This window comes from Sparus aurata, chromosome 12, assembly GCF_900880675.1.
Source record: "Sparus aurata chromosome 12, fSpaAur1.1, whole genome shotgun sequence".
Classification (NCBI taxonomy): Eukaryota; Metazoa; Chordata; class Actinopteri; order Spariformes; family Sparidae; genus Sparus; species Sparus aurata.
In genome coordinates, this window is record NC_044198.1 from 12,660,436 (window position 1) to 12,675,295 (window position 14,860).

The 14,860-nt window shown below is 42.9% G+C and overlaps 1 protein-coding gene across 1 annotated transcript in view; it reads right to left on the minus strand.

Moving 5' to 3' along the window:
• The window catches only part of trabd2a (TraB domain containing 2A), a 64,030-nt gene extending 49,827 nt beyond the window's left edge, over positions 1-14,203 (minus strand). The window contains exons 1-2 of the mRNA XM_030434746.1: positions 13,524-14,203; positions 11,241-11,801 (exon numbers count right to left, since the gene is read on the minus strand). Coding sequence (XP_030290606.1) covers positions 11,241-11,801; positions 13,524-13,628 — 666 coding nt within the window. The 5' untranslated portion in view covers positions 13,629-14,203. The remainder of the gene's footprint in view (positions 1-11,240; positions 11,802-13,523) is intronic.
• Between the last annotated feature and the right edge of the window lie 657 nt (positions 14,204-14,860).

The following is a 14,860-nucleotide window of genomic DNA, read 5'->3' on the forward strand; positions in this document are numbered from 1 at the left end:
CTGGTAATGCCAGCGCATGTTGAGCAGTCAAATAACACCAATACAATAACCAAAAGTAAATAAGTGGCGACAGTAAAAGCTATTATACAAGTAAATACCTGTGTTTAACAAGTTTAATTAACAAGAGATGAAAAATGTATAGATTCTGCATCATTTATGGTGGAAAAGTAATTATAGGATGACATTTATCACAGTCTGAATCTCACACCAAATCAGTCACTGCAAGCTGTGCCCTCTGGGTTAAGACATGTTAAAACAATGGAGACCTCACACAAGGTGTTTGTGGAGGTTTTAAATGAAATCCGCAGTGTTTTGATGTAACAGGAGACATCTGCTAACCTGAAGCAGGAGCCGCGGGATGAACCGAGCTGCCCCTGCTTTCTCACAACTACTGTTTTTGTCATGCTTTAGCTCACAGACCATTATTATTTCTGTGAGTTCAAGTTGAGTCAAGTAAAGAGCATGTATGGCATTACTTATTTTTCAGCAGTCACGTGCTAATTGCGTGCTGATTGGTCAACACTTAGTAATAACAATGACCCTGGGGTCTCGGCTGCAAAAATCTTAACTTACACGACAATGGGGAGGGAATGATGGGCACCAAACAAATTTAAATTTGCATTGCAATTACTCTTAATGGTGCTTACGTATAACTAAAATCAGCTTTTAGTATGGGAAGGCCGCTGTTAGTGAGTGTTAAGTACATTTGTAGCTGCTGAGCCTTTCTTACTCAAATGAAGGTGGAGGCACACTGCGTGATAGCACAATCACAAACGTGTTTCTCCACGGGCTGTTGGCCCTCTGCAGGGTTTCACAATCACATGCTGGAACAGTGGATGGAAAACTGCCCTCCAAAACACAGCAGTGGTGGAAATATCTGTTATTTCATCTATAATTACATTCCGAGTTATTTTTACTTGTTTCATTTCAGTTATTAGACATTAATCTCGAGAGCAGATCAAGCCATTGATTAATTAATTGTATTGAACTGTGTTTAACTTGGACCCATTTCGGCCAACTAAAGCATGACTGTGAGTGGTGTTTTGTGTAATCAGAGGCGATCTATTTTAGCACACTGTGCATTCACAGTGATATTAATTTTTTTATAACATCAACAACAACCGGACATGCCATGACCGAGGCGTTTTTAAGGGGAATCAGCACAGACCTTGAAGCAAAACTGTAGACAAAGTTTTGCTGAGTGGGATCCCCATTTTTCTCCGACCTGTAGTGCTATTTATCCATCTAAATTGTTTGGGAGATATCAGCCGCAGGGGCGTCTGCCTTCTCTCGAATATAATGGCACTAGATGGCGCTCAGCTTGTGATGCTCAAAGTGCCAAAAAAACGGATGAAAAACCTGACAGCAACGTCTCAAGGCTCTTTTCCTTATGCCAAGCTTCAACTGCGAAAAAAGGTGTCACCACGCGCCCACTCAGGAACGAGAGGCTAGCTAACTAGGCTATTAGAAATCAAGAAAGCAGATAACCAATATTTGGAACCAATATTCATGTGCAGTACAAATTTAAATATTTGTGTCAAAATTTAGAACCACCAGTGATGAAATGAACAATGTACAAAGTACAGCATATTTTGAGATAATTCACTTGAATTTTTCCTTTTTCTGCTACTTTATACTTCCTCTCCATGAAATTCATTTGATACATTTAGTTAGATAGTGTTATAGTGTGAGAGGAAGACACATTTTTAAATTAGTTTATTTTATCAGCAGTCTTACAGAAGAATCATTGATATCGACATCAGGCCCAATAATCGATCAGGCCGATAAGCAGCCTATCCCTAATTACAGCTCAGGCGAGGATGCCTTCACTGTCCCGCGCTGTCACAAGCAAGAGCCTCTCATCCATCAGTGTACTTCTGTACAGTGATGCAGTTGGACGTAGTTCGGTCAAAAGAAAATAGTTCCTACATGAAAATCCCCACAACAAAATCTGTGGATTACCCTGAGTAACCGGGTCATGATTACTGAAAAGAGACATTGCTGTTGGGTTTTTCAAATGTAATTTTTGCCACTATGAGCACCACAAGCCGAGTGCCACCTGGTTCCATTATGCTTGAGAGAAGGCCGACATCTCCATGGCTGATGTCTCGGAAACCCGGCAGCTCACACCAAAAGAAAAAACCTAGACGGATAAAACGCACTACAGGTAAGAGGAAACATACGTGATTTTGTTTTGTGGCGAACTGCCCCTTTAAAGTAATGTTAAACATGAGTGAAACAGGATTACGACTCATTCGTATGGATGCCTTGATGAACTGTGAAGTTGCCAAAAGCCTCAACATGCAGATTTTCATGCCCTTTCTAAAGAGCACTTGTGGATATACGCATTAGGCAACAGGCACTACAGATTAAAAGAAGTTATCAAACATTAGCAGGGGAGCAGAGCAACGATCGCGCTCGAGGCTCCTCGGTCCGCACAGGTTTTTCATGACCTGGTCTTAAATGATAGAGACAAGCTATTAAATCCCTGCTTGAGCTGCAGAAGCCGGAGTTACACAACCAGGAAAAGCCTGCAGCAGTCTGCAGAAGTCAGACTCTCCTCCGCTCGAGTGTATTACTGGTTATACTTTCAAGGATCTAAGCTCTTTTTCTTGGCACACAGTTGGCACCATCCAGCTGCATCAGATCCGCTTTCCGTCGACGGCGCTTGGAAAACAAAACGCTGCAAACGGGTGGACTTTGGTAAAAATTATTCTACCTTGATAGGGCGGCGGCAAAGACGGGCTTCTGATCCCAATCATGCGGAACAAATATGCAAATAAAATACAGATATGCAGGAGCAATACGCTCAAAAACACTAGCAGAGCCTGATTCCCCCACTGTTGACTCGATACTCTAAGTGGTGACTGTGAATTTCGACGGGAGCTGTTGCGTCAAACCCTTAGGGGGTAACGGGTTTGAATCTTAGATGCGGTTTTGTCTGTCTGGAAGCCCACGTTCACCTCCTCATCCGTTGCTTTCACAGCTAAATCTCTCCATCCTGTCACATTGTTTGGTTTGGACACAAATATACCCTCTCCTGTTGCTCCAAGAATCAAATAAAGGCCGGTTCCACTCATCTTATAATCGATACAAACTCACTTGTATTACATTAATCTTCTCATACGGCAAACAAATCACACCGACGACCCTCGGGGCTTCTTTGTTCAGTAGCGTTTCCTTGCGACGACTTGTTGACAGACTTTACAAGCCTTTTGAAAGAAAAAAAAGGGGTTTTGGAAGCGAGAGGAGCACCGCATCTCCGGTGTCACGTAACCAGACAGATGGACAGATAATGTCTGAGGGAATGTCAGACATCTAATATGGAACTGTTTGGTCAACAGTGGGGAGGAAATCAAGCACCGCGGTGCCACGTGAAACCAGGGACTCACAGGAAGCCGCGAGGACGTGATGGAAATTCAAGCACAGAGCTGTATACACGCACATACGCATCCACGTATACATCCACATGAACTCCTACCAACATGTACAGAAATGTACATCTGTACACAAACATGCCTGCTCGCACAGACACGAGCAATAATAAACAGACACACGCAATTATGCGGAAAAATACACAAAACCCTCAACCAAACACGGAAAGTTTACTGAAGATAAATTATAAACCTCCGGAGGACCGAAAAACAAACACAGCTTTTAAGTTGAGTAACATTATACGCCATGATTGTGCACGAATAATACCAACAACTTCCCCAGAATACAACGGAGAACACACTTGAAGCTTTACCGGTAAATGCGTGCAGCTTAGCAGGTGTTTTCAACCCATAAGAAAACTACAAAAACAGATTTCACTCTCTGACATCTACTTTTTCCTCTTTTTAAGAGGTCACAATGCGTGTTTCCTGTTAATATCTCACATGATGACATTTACTCGGAATAACCCTTTCATCAGCTGTGTAAAAAAAAAAAAAAATGCCCACACTATTCTTCATTTGTCCAAATAACAAATGAATATTCTTTAAGCCGAGACAATCATCTGGCGGAGCATTAAAGTCCAACTTGAAGAGAACCGTAATTAGCTCAGTAAATTCGAGTACAGGTTAAGATTTATTGCTGTTCGTGTCATTTTCTTTTCTTTTTTGTCTCCGTCTAGCCGTGTGAGTTCACGTATGCTTTGTCAACACTGCACGCCATTCTCCTCTGATGATCAACTGACCGGATAGTTGCGGGTTCTTTTCCCAGCGGGACAAATGAGATTTAATCAGATTTTTGCTGTCATCGCGCCAGCATATGTTCTCTCCCTGCCTTACACACACAAACACACACATACTGTACATACTCATTACACACCCGGCGTGTGCACTGACCAAAACTATTTCACTAATTAGAGGGTTTGTTTTTTTTGTTGTTGCTTTTTTTGAAGGAATAGTGATTTGGGGGGAAATGTGCATATTTGATGTACGGCCAAGAGATGCACCGCGTTTTCCACTGCTTATATTTGATCGGCCAGTTGCGCATGCAGCCTGGCACCGCAGGATCACCACGCACGATTGCGCGACTGCTTTTGCACGGCGTTTTTGAAGCAGCAGTCGCGCTGAGCAGGGCAGGGCATTGTTCTTCAACGCTTTTGTGGCATCAACCGGATTGCCTCTCTACTATCAAACCTCGAAAAATGCCTTGTCATTCGATACCAAACTTCATTACCTAAGGAGTCATTTCTCATAGGCGTCAGTGAGCCAGTATGTTCTGGTGATTGGGTGTCACGAGGCATACAGGAAAACACTAGGAGATGTCATCTTTTGTTACGGATTTCCTAAAATAGTTTTCCACAAAAGTATTGTTCTGGACCCAGTATCAAAGTCAAGGTATCTATATTGGTATCAAATTATTTTATTAACCCAATCACCAAGGTTATGCGAGGGATTATTTCTTGGGCGGGCGCAGTGACGAAGCAAAGTCATCAAGCCTGATTAAACAAATGAGTTAAAATAGTCAATAAGTGAGGCATATAGAAGACAGGCAGACTTTTGTAACGTTTGGACTGAGCCGAACCAGCTCGCCCAAGCTGCTGTCAGTCTTTGAGCAGCGCTGAGAGGCTGCTAGCAGCAGAAGCTCCACGCGTTGTTCGCCATACAAACATAACTCACAATCCCGAAATGTTGAACTGTTCCTTTAAAAAACAGAAGTATCTAATGCGAGCGGAGTGAAGCAAAAAACTATTTTCAAAACCCTCAGCCAAAAAATAAAACAACTCCATAATCGCAATCAATTCAAATCGTAGGAATCCCAAAGATTCCTCCTCATCATCATTATCATCATCACTCTCATTTCGCCATCTAATCCCATTACCGCTGGGATTCGGATGGATTTTCCTCTGTGGGCAAACTCTGGAAATCAGCAGCAGCTTGCCCAAAGCATTTGCTCACGCAGGCTGGAAAATAAGGACAGCCGCTGTACTGTCCAGGATGCTGAGCTTCACTTACCGACACACTTAGCAGTCATCAGGATGGTGTGGGAGCTTTGAGATGTTCACACTTTGTGACGGCGTCCGTCTCATCCAACGGATTTTGGAGAGTCGTGCCGCGTGACCTCACAGATCTCAACTATGGTACTTGACATTTTCCCACACATTTACAGACTCAAGAGCAAACTGTACTTTAGGGATTTATTTAATGTTGCAGTTTAAATCCACTAACCAAGTTAGCTTTGGCTTTTTCACTGTAATTCAGAACAGACTTCATTCCCTGTGTGCAGAGAATATTTCTTGACCAAGGGGGACAAGATGATCTGTTTAAGAAACTGTTACTAAACCCTTTTATCCCAAATTGTGAAACGTGTTTTATAAGGAAAAAGGAGATATCAGATGTAAAAGTTTGATACAGGCCTGATATGTTTGTTACAGCCACGTTTAAGGAGCAGCTTTTGTCAGAATTTGTGTATGGAAATGTCTAAATTACAGACAGGAAGGAAAATATGATGATTGGGTAAAAATTGCCAGTGCTATTGAGCTTCCTGTAAGCCTTAAATCTAACAGAAGGTATGTTTGGTTTTGTTGGGGAAATACCTTCTCCATATCTTAAGTTTCTCCTCAAACGAAGAAACAAGATGAAAATAGACACAGTATCGATCAGGCACTTCTCTCAGGTTTAAAGTGGGTTTTGTTTGGACTTGAAACCTTGCCTCGTGAAACACAGCAGATCCAGAGAAGCTTTCGCCCTCAGTCCAAGTGAAGAGAAAACACCCGACTGAAAGCTACGAGCTCATCGAGCGGAGGTAACGTCAGGATACCTTTAATGGAGATGGACTCACGCCGTCCTTCATTAATGGCCCCTCCACTAATCTGAGTCTGCGTCTCAGCTCTGCTTGTTTCAGTCCCTCCTCGTCATGAATGAACCAAATGGGCTTCAAACATTCCTTCCCTGTTCTCATAGACGTACACTGAGACCTGCATTCATCACCACTCCATGCACCATTACTCCCAGTGATGGGAGGAAAGAAACAACACTTTCATTAGCAGGTCTGCTCCACTGAGGTGTGGAATGTCCTGCGGGTTTCCAACAACAGCGACAGAGAAAGCCGGCCTTCATACGGCCATTGTTGTCCTCAACAAGCTCACTTAGTGTAATGGGCAAGGCTGAGCCCGCTCTTCAAAAGACAAGGGGCACCGCGCAAGAATAAGAGCAGTCATGCTTAGCCAGATTAGAGATCTGAGTGAAGAAAGTACAATTCATCGTGGTTTTGGAAATACTGGGCTCAATGGGCTTAATTTATTGTGGCAGGCAAACTTAAAAATGGACACATTACTTGAAAGATGACATAAAAAAAATCTCTTTCTACTTTTAAAATGCATCGTACAGCGCGAGTCTAACAGATGGTAAGCACGTAAACACAGCTGCACGAGGGCAGATCTTAGGAAGGAACCAGTTCTGCTCGTCTTTTTTTAACTGCATATGAAGAATCACTTTTAGAGTGAATCTGATCAACATCTTAAATTATGAAAAAAAATTTATTTAGGGCATTTTTCCATTAAAAGGGACTTGTCAGGAATGAGGAGGAAATTGTTCCATATCTATCCATATCCATATATATGTGAAAATACAGAAAACAAGTCAATTATTCACAATTATGTGCTCATATGGAAGAAAAAGCTGAATTGATAGAGATGCACCAATTCTTGGCCAATTTTTCTGACCGAACAACAGCATACAGGAACATTTGTTGACCCTTTTTTCATGGGAAATTCAACTGTATGTAAAAACATAACAATAACTATTGTTTGCTATTTGAATGACCTGTTACTGAAATGTCAATGTGAATTTTAGTTCCCTTTTATGAGCATTAACTCAGTATATACTATTAAATCCGTGACTTTTATCGTGGAAAGTGATTGATATGTCAGCGGGATAAAATGTTTGCTGCTCTGGTTCAGATAACAAAGACTACACTCAAAGAAAATGCATGACTCATGATCCTTGGGTACAACATTTGACTTCCAACTGATCAGAATACGTCCTGCCATCAACTCGAGCAACATCCCCATCTCTTGCTTCCGGTCCCTGGCCGATCAATTGATTCAAGTTTGGTCTTCATAGAGGTCTGAGTGGAGCTGAAGTTTTCAATTTTTGGATTGAGAAGCTGGAATTGCATCTTCAGTGGGTGTGCTCACCAAATCCTCCAGTGATCCTACCTGACCATGGTTTTATAGCGCGGAAATAAGAAACAAAGTCCAGCGACATCCCAGTCGGCTGTGTTGTGTTTCCCTGCATCGGCTCCAGCTACATATCCACTGAAAATCAATTTAGCGGCGCAGGAGAGAAAATGTTCACTCCTTCAATACATGAAATATTTCACTTTCCATTTGGACCTCCCTTTCCTTTGACGGCCGTCTCATGCCAGGTGTAAATGGCCAGTGAAAACATTACAGAGACTATTAAAGGCCGTAAATATGGTTCTCCAGTCGTGGCCTGATTAGTACTTTCAGTCAAGAATGGCTGCTGAGGCGGCAGAATCGTCTCACGGAGTGTGTCTCACTCATCGCACTCTATCCTGACATCTTGCAGTCGAGTTGAGCTCAAAGGCTTTAAATGGAGTTGCCCTTTTCAACCACCCTGCAAAACTGAGAAAAAAAAAATGTTTACCCTAATATTAAGCGAGTTGCTTCAAGCCAGCACAGCCAAGGCGTCCGTCAAGCTGCTGCTGATTAGATTGAAACTGAGTGTGGAAATTACGGAGTGCCAAGCTGTGGGTTGTGTTGGTGCAGTGTCAGGGTAGGGGTTGTTTCTGGGACACTAGAGTTCATTGTTGAGCCTTCTGGAGGCTTTGTGGACCAGTGAAAGCTGTGATGATGGGAGGTTTTTTTCCTTTACAGCCCTGTCGACAAACCCCATTTCAGCCACCCACTTTCTTTCTCTGATATCCCCATGTCTAAACGACTCAATAGGCTGTTTGTCGAAGCCTGATTTGACCAATAGAAAAATGATTCATGATGATCTGCCTCCTCCTCTAGATTAATAAACTAACCTTTTGAGAGCAAACTTGCGATTTGCAGAGACTGTATCAACACATCTAAATTGTGACTATAAATACATTTTACAGCTTAATAAGTGCATAATAAAGCATTTTAAGGAGCTCTTTTATTCTTTTTTATTTTTTCTTTCCTTCAGTAAGTTATATAATTTCTTGTATACGTAAAGGTCTTGAAAGTTAAAAGTCCACGCCAACGGGAGCTCCTCTCTCCCACAGAAAACGTCGCTCCTGAAACACCTCGCCAGTAATCCCGCCTTTAATTCTGTTACTTTGTGACATCACACTGTGTCCATGTCACACATTTTCCTAATGTGTGCCTAAATTCACGGCACAAGTTAAGCTAACTGGAAGCTGAAAACAGGACAGAGCCGACCGGAGACACCATGAGCAGTGGCTGCTCAGGCGTGTGTGAGCTAACCAACCAGAGCAGACTGGGGGGGCTTAAAGAGACAGAAGCTAAAACAGGAATACAGTGTCAGAAAGGGTTTTCTGGTGGTGACAGTCTAATCTTAGATGTACATACAGGTTTACAACAACACCAGAAGTTGTGTTGAAGAAAAGCTATTGCTAACTCTTACTCATGCTCCGTGTATTTATCAAGACATAAACATTACTATGGGAAACAGATCTCCATTTAAAGACAAAAATCACCATAAGTTCTACTAGTTATATAAGCTGTACGATAATTGCTGTCCCCCATTCCTGCTCCACAACTCGAGAGATGGCTTATAAAGAGCTGCTGGTTGGTTTCGGGCTCAGACGTGTCGTCTGAGGGGCCAACAAGCTCTGCTTTAAAATAACATCACTTTAAGCTTCTGGGTGTTAGGGTAAATGGTCAAGTGTAATCCCCTTAGCTCCTGACCAGCATTAGCAGAAATTCCTCAATAATACGCAACATGATTTCATAGTAACTGCAGCCTTTGAGAGATGTTTGTAGTAGTGAAAGGGTCAGCGGGGGCCGCAGACGGACAGACAGACAGGCAGACAGGGAGACTTAAGTGTGCCGGTTTGAGGAACAAGGTTCCTTTTTTTCTGCCGATTTCAGACCCGAGTCATTAGGATCCATTTTTCTTTAATAACAAAGAGCATGGTGGAGCACGGCTGAATGTTTGCACAGCTGATTATTAACAGCACACCTTTCTCCGCTCGACTAAGCTACGGGAAACAGAGGAAAAGATAAAACTACAGGCGTCTGTTGTGAGAAAAAATGGATCCTAATCCACACATCTGGATTTTGTCATTTGAATAACACATCTTAGTCTCTTGAAATGGCTTGTTTTCAGAGGAGCAGATTTGACATTGAGTTTATTGAAACATAGTTAAAAAGTTTGCAGGCTAAACCCACCAGCTGTGTCACGTAGCACAAATCAATGTACTATTTAGAAGCAGGACTTGCCAAACTCTGGAACAAATTATGGATGCACCAGCCCATCTTTCTCTCCCCTGATACTGATTCTGTTTTATCAAACTCAGACAATACAGAGTACAAATCCGATACCAGTGCCCAAATCTGCTCATAACTCAGCGTGGAACTGAGGAGGGTACGTAACGCTGCACCTACACATGCCTACATTCTTCACTACAGAGATGTTCATACGCCAAGATCCGTTTTAGGCTTGAGTAGATTTTAATTAAAGCCTAAGATTAAGAAAATGGTGGTGAAAATGCTTGTCTCTTCACCAAACCACTTTGTTTTCTCGAACCTAACCCAAACATAACCCCTGAAAGTGTTTAAAACTCCACCTGCTAAGATGTTGTTGTTCATTAGATTAAATTAATCGTAAAATCAATTTTGTCTATTCAAAATTCAAAAGACTTTAGGTCAAGTGCAGAGAAAGAGTCCGCATAAAGTAAAAAAAGTAGTAAAAACTATGCAAAGTAAATGTTAGCCCATGTCATTTAACTGTGAATGTCATTGTAAAAACAAGAAAGATTGGTAAAAGCCGAATTAAAGACGGGGAAAACCCTTTAATCTGTATAGCATTATGAGAATGTTCACTAGGTGACGTATATAGCTCTATCTGGAAATAATTAATCATTCAGATTTTTTTCTAGTTGCGGGTTTGACACTTCAAAACGAATTGGATCGATAGTCATGCAAAGTATAGTATAGCAAAGCAATATTGGTGTAGGCCAGGTTGTGCAAAAGACCAGAATTAAATCCACTTGGTAAGGAGTCCATTGTTTCCCCTAAAACCCCAAAGGATTCACCTGCAACTTCTGGAGAACCTCAAAGAAACATTTACCAGATTATTCCTCCTCCTGAAATAAACTCCAGAGACAAAACTTAAGTGATGCCAGGAGCCGGCTACACTGACGTGGATTTTTAAGACACGATCTGATGCAGAGGGTAAACCTGGCTCATCTCTCCTCTGTCAAACACACACTCGCTGTGCATCAGAGCCTGCATCTCACTGGCAACAACCCCCCTAAATCCATCAACCAAAGTAAGATAGTTATATGGTGTGAGTCATAATGTGATTACTCATGGAAAATGACGACAGTGTGAGCTTTCCTTTCCTATCAAGCAGCAAAGACCAAGCCATGTGCACCATATCGGACGATAATAAGGTGTTTCATCTGGCAATCTGATTGGGTCTATTTTCAAGAATATGTGCACAATAAGTATTCACAACAAGTTTAAAAATAAACAGCCGTATGTTGACTGACAGAATTGTTAATTGTTGTTGAAGGTCACACAGTAACACAGAGATGATTCCAAACACTCCGCCAGTCAGAACAGTTTAACTCACCTGGGAGAAGTTGAGCCCGTTGAGCGGATGGCACTGCTCCTCCACCTTCTCGACCGCCCCCGTCCTCTTCCTCATCCTCTCCGCCTCCTGGGCCAGGTACAAGTCCAGCACCGGCACGCCTCGCGTCTTAATATCTGCCTCCGTTAGCGAATTCACCATCAGCATCACCCAAACGGGCCTCTTCCTCTCCCAGTTCCCGGCGATGGCGTTGAACAGGTAGTCCGCGTAGAGTCCCTTCCCCCTCTGATCCGGGGTCATCCACGAGGGCATCATGAGCTTTACATACTCGAGGTGTCTCTTAAGTCTGCGATAGATGTCCCTGGGCAGGACGTCCTGAAGGTTCTCGCCCTGAGGAAGCAGCTGGCAGCTGGTCAGGGCTGAGATGGTGTAAGGGTCGGTCAGGTCAAGCTCAAAGTAGATGATGTTGCTCTCCTGGAAGGCCTGCTTGGAGTTTTCAGGGATGTAGTCCCAAACACGCGTGTAGGGAACGTGGATCGTACCATAGAAATACGAGGGAGGGTCCCGTTTGATCGTCCACAGGAAGGAGTTTAGGTCAGTTTGCTGGAAAAAAAGATAAGAAGGTTAAGATGAGAATATTTTCCAGGGATGCGCGATGTGGATGTTTATCAGCAGATAATGATAATTACCTGCATCTCAAAAATGATAATTCACATTATTGTACTTAAAATTATGTTCTTAACATCTTCCTCTTCTCTTTTTTTTGCTATTTCTGCTCCAGTGTTTCCCACACATACAGTTTACTTGGGCTTTCCTTATTTGGCCCGCCAGTAAACACAGACTGTCTGTTCGCAACTACCTTTAAAAACTTTAAACCAAAGGTGCTCCACATAGTTTATGAGTGTGTAGATGCCGTTGTTAAGTCACTTAAAGCAATTTGGCTTCGTAATTATAGCTGGTAAATAGTTGATAATATCAATTTCCCAATATAGTAAATCCATAATTATTGTGAATATTATTTTCTGATGGCTTCACAGACAGCGAACAATTCTAGACCCAAAGACCTTTGTTTTACAGTAATATAAAACAATGAAAAGCAGAATATCCTCACATTTGATGGACATTAGCATGTTTGCCATATTTGATTAGCAGAAATCATGGTTGCTTATTTCTCAAATGGCAGGCATAAAAGGGAAATCGAGAAATGGACAGAAAGAAGAGGGGTGAACTCGCAAATCAACAAGGCAACATTTCTTTTCACTTAAAGGTTGCTTTTTACTGTCTGACACCAACCAGCAACACCGGCACTCCGTCTGCGAGAGGCTGTTCATTACACCGACTGCTAACAGACTGATAATGACTTATTAACAGGCCACTTAGGACCCAAGTGCCGAACAAACAATACACATGTCACGTGATTGTCAGACTGTGAGCTGCATGTTTTGCCTTCCTGTCTCGGCCTGGATCGGACCTGAAACCGTCTGCGCGGGTATAAAAGAACTTGACTGACAAGTTGAAAACAAAGATTAATCAGTAAGAGGAAAATACTTTACAAAAAGACAGAATAAGACTTGAACTGATGGTATTTTCCCCCCCACACACACACACCTGTATGGACAGTATGTAAAGACCTGCATGTGTGATGCAAGAAAAGAAGCTTTCATGGACTAGGGAGACTTGTTTAAAGGAGCAGTACGTACATTTGGGGGAATCATCTTAATCAAAAGAGAATGATTGTCATTGACTGATTTTTGTATGCTTAAAGAAACTAAATAAATAACCAGACTCTTCATTTTTAGGACAATTTCACACCGTTTTACTTTGTTTTTTTGTTTATTTGTGGCGGACCCTGCCACCTTTCTAGCTGCAAACAGTGTTCTGCAGACTTTATTTTCATCTGAGAACAGTTTGTTTAAAATAAATATATCTGAGTTTGTATTATTACCTTATTAATAATGTCAATATAAACATTTTGAGTTTGAATTTCTTCTCCAAAACGACATAGTGCCCCTTTAAAACCGGATTACACGGTTTATGGGCTGAAGAGTTAATGGACTAAGTGAAACATAAACAGATTAGTCATTAGTTAGAGGGTTCAGAGGTTAAAAGAAGCAGCCTGCAAAGAGATGCAACTTAACACTGAGAAGAGGAGGTGAACTATAGATGTGTCAAACAGCAGAAAGGGGGTGGAATGGTATTTCAAGGTGCAAAATAAAAGGAAATGTGTCGGTTTTAAGACATTAGAGCCGAAATGACCATTACAGCAACCGCTGCGCCACTCGAGCAGCGTCACAACTCATTCATTCCGCTGCTTAAATCACTTACTTTCCTGTGGAGCTCGCAGTTGGCGGAGTCCTTCAGCCTCCACTGGTCTGCCCGGACCAGGAGAATCAAACAGGACTGAATGAATGCGCCCAAAGTGCCCCGCATCGTAGCGCTCTCTCTCTCCAAAGTGTAGCCCGTGTTCGCCTCACAACGCGTTGCTCCAACTATTCCCCCGAAAGCGCATGGATGGAGTCCTATTCCCACAGCCCCGGCTCCATGTGGCCGCGTAAAACGAGCTGACAAGTATCCGACGAGCCGCCGGACAGAGTCATGCTGGCTGGAGCCTGGACATGGACGCGCCGCTGCGCCGCTTCACGTGTGTCTGGGAGACAGAGAGGTGGTCATTTGTTTTTTATTTATTTTTTTTCGCAGGGTCACATCATCCTCTCTTCTCCTTCACCTTCTCCTCTGCGAAAAAAAGTGTTATCCCCAAAAAAGTTCAGAGTCGGAGCCAACAGGTCCGCGGCGCGTCAACGCACCTGGAGCCAACACGGAGCAGCGAGAGACTCCGAGCTGGGAATCTGGTTGCGAATGAGCGACGAGTTGCACTTTCTTAAGTAAACCCAAACTTCTCTGCACACACACACACTTCTCTCTCTCTCTCTCTCCGTCTCCCTGTCGCTGCGTGTGTGTGTGTGTGTGTGTGTGTGTGTGTGTATGTGAGCATCTCCGTCGTGCGACCCCTTCACTCTACCTACCCCCCTAACTTGCCTGCATACCCCTCCTCCCTCCATCTCTGCCCACACACACACACACACACACACAGAGAGAGAGAGAGAGAGACAGCTGTAATCTGATTAAACATCACCCCGCCCCTCCATTCACATCATCCATTAAAGATTTTAAAAACCACGACTCATGCCATATTTTGACTGATCGCCTGGTTACCAATAGACTGACTGGAACTCACAGGATCATTCAACTTTCATATTTTCAGATTAAGTTGGATGACGTCCCCCCACCCTACCCCACCCCACCCCAGGGAACATCAGGAGCAGATCCCGTGGACAGATTATCATGCCCTGCTAATTAATGCCTTACAAACTGGGCGCATTAACATGAGAAAAAACCCGCAATAACAGCGCGCAGTCTGCGTCACCTCTGGGCGCAGACGTGGAGAACATAGAGCCGGGCCTTTATGATGGGGGGGGGGCGCACTCCATGCAGTCAGCATAATGTTAAGGGAATTTATCAAGTAGTGGATTCTTATCCTTGTTCTTTTTAAGCGCACCTCATTCGTTTTTTGGAGCAATGAAAACAGCAAAGATAACTCATGGAAAGAAATGTGTTTGTAGCCTCTTAAAAGTGTCAAAGATGTTAAAATGTCGCATGTTTGC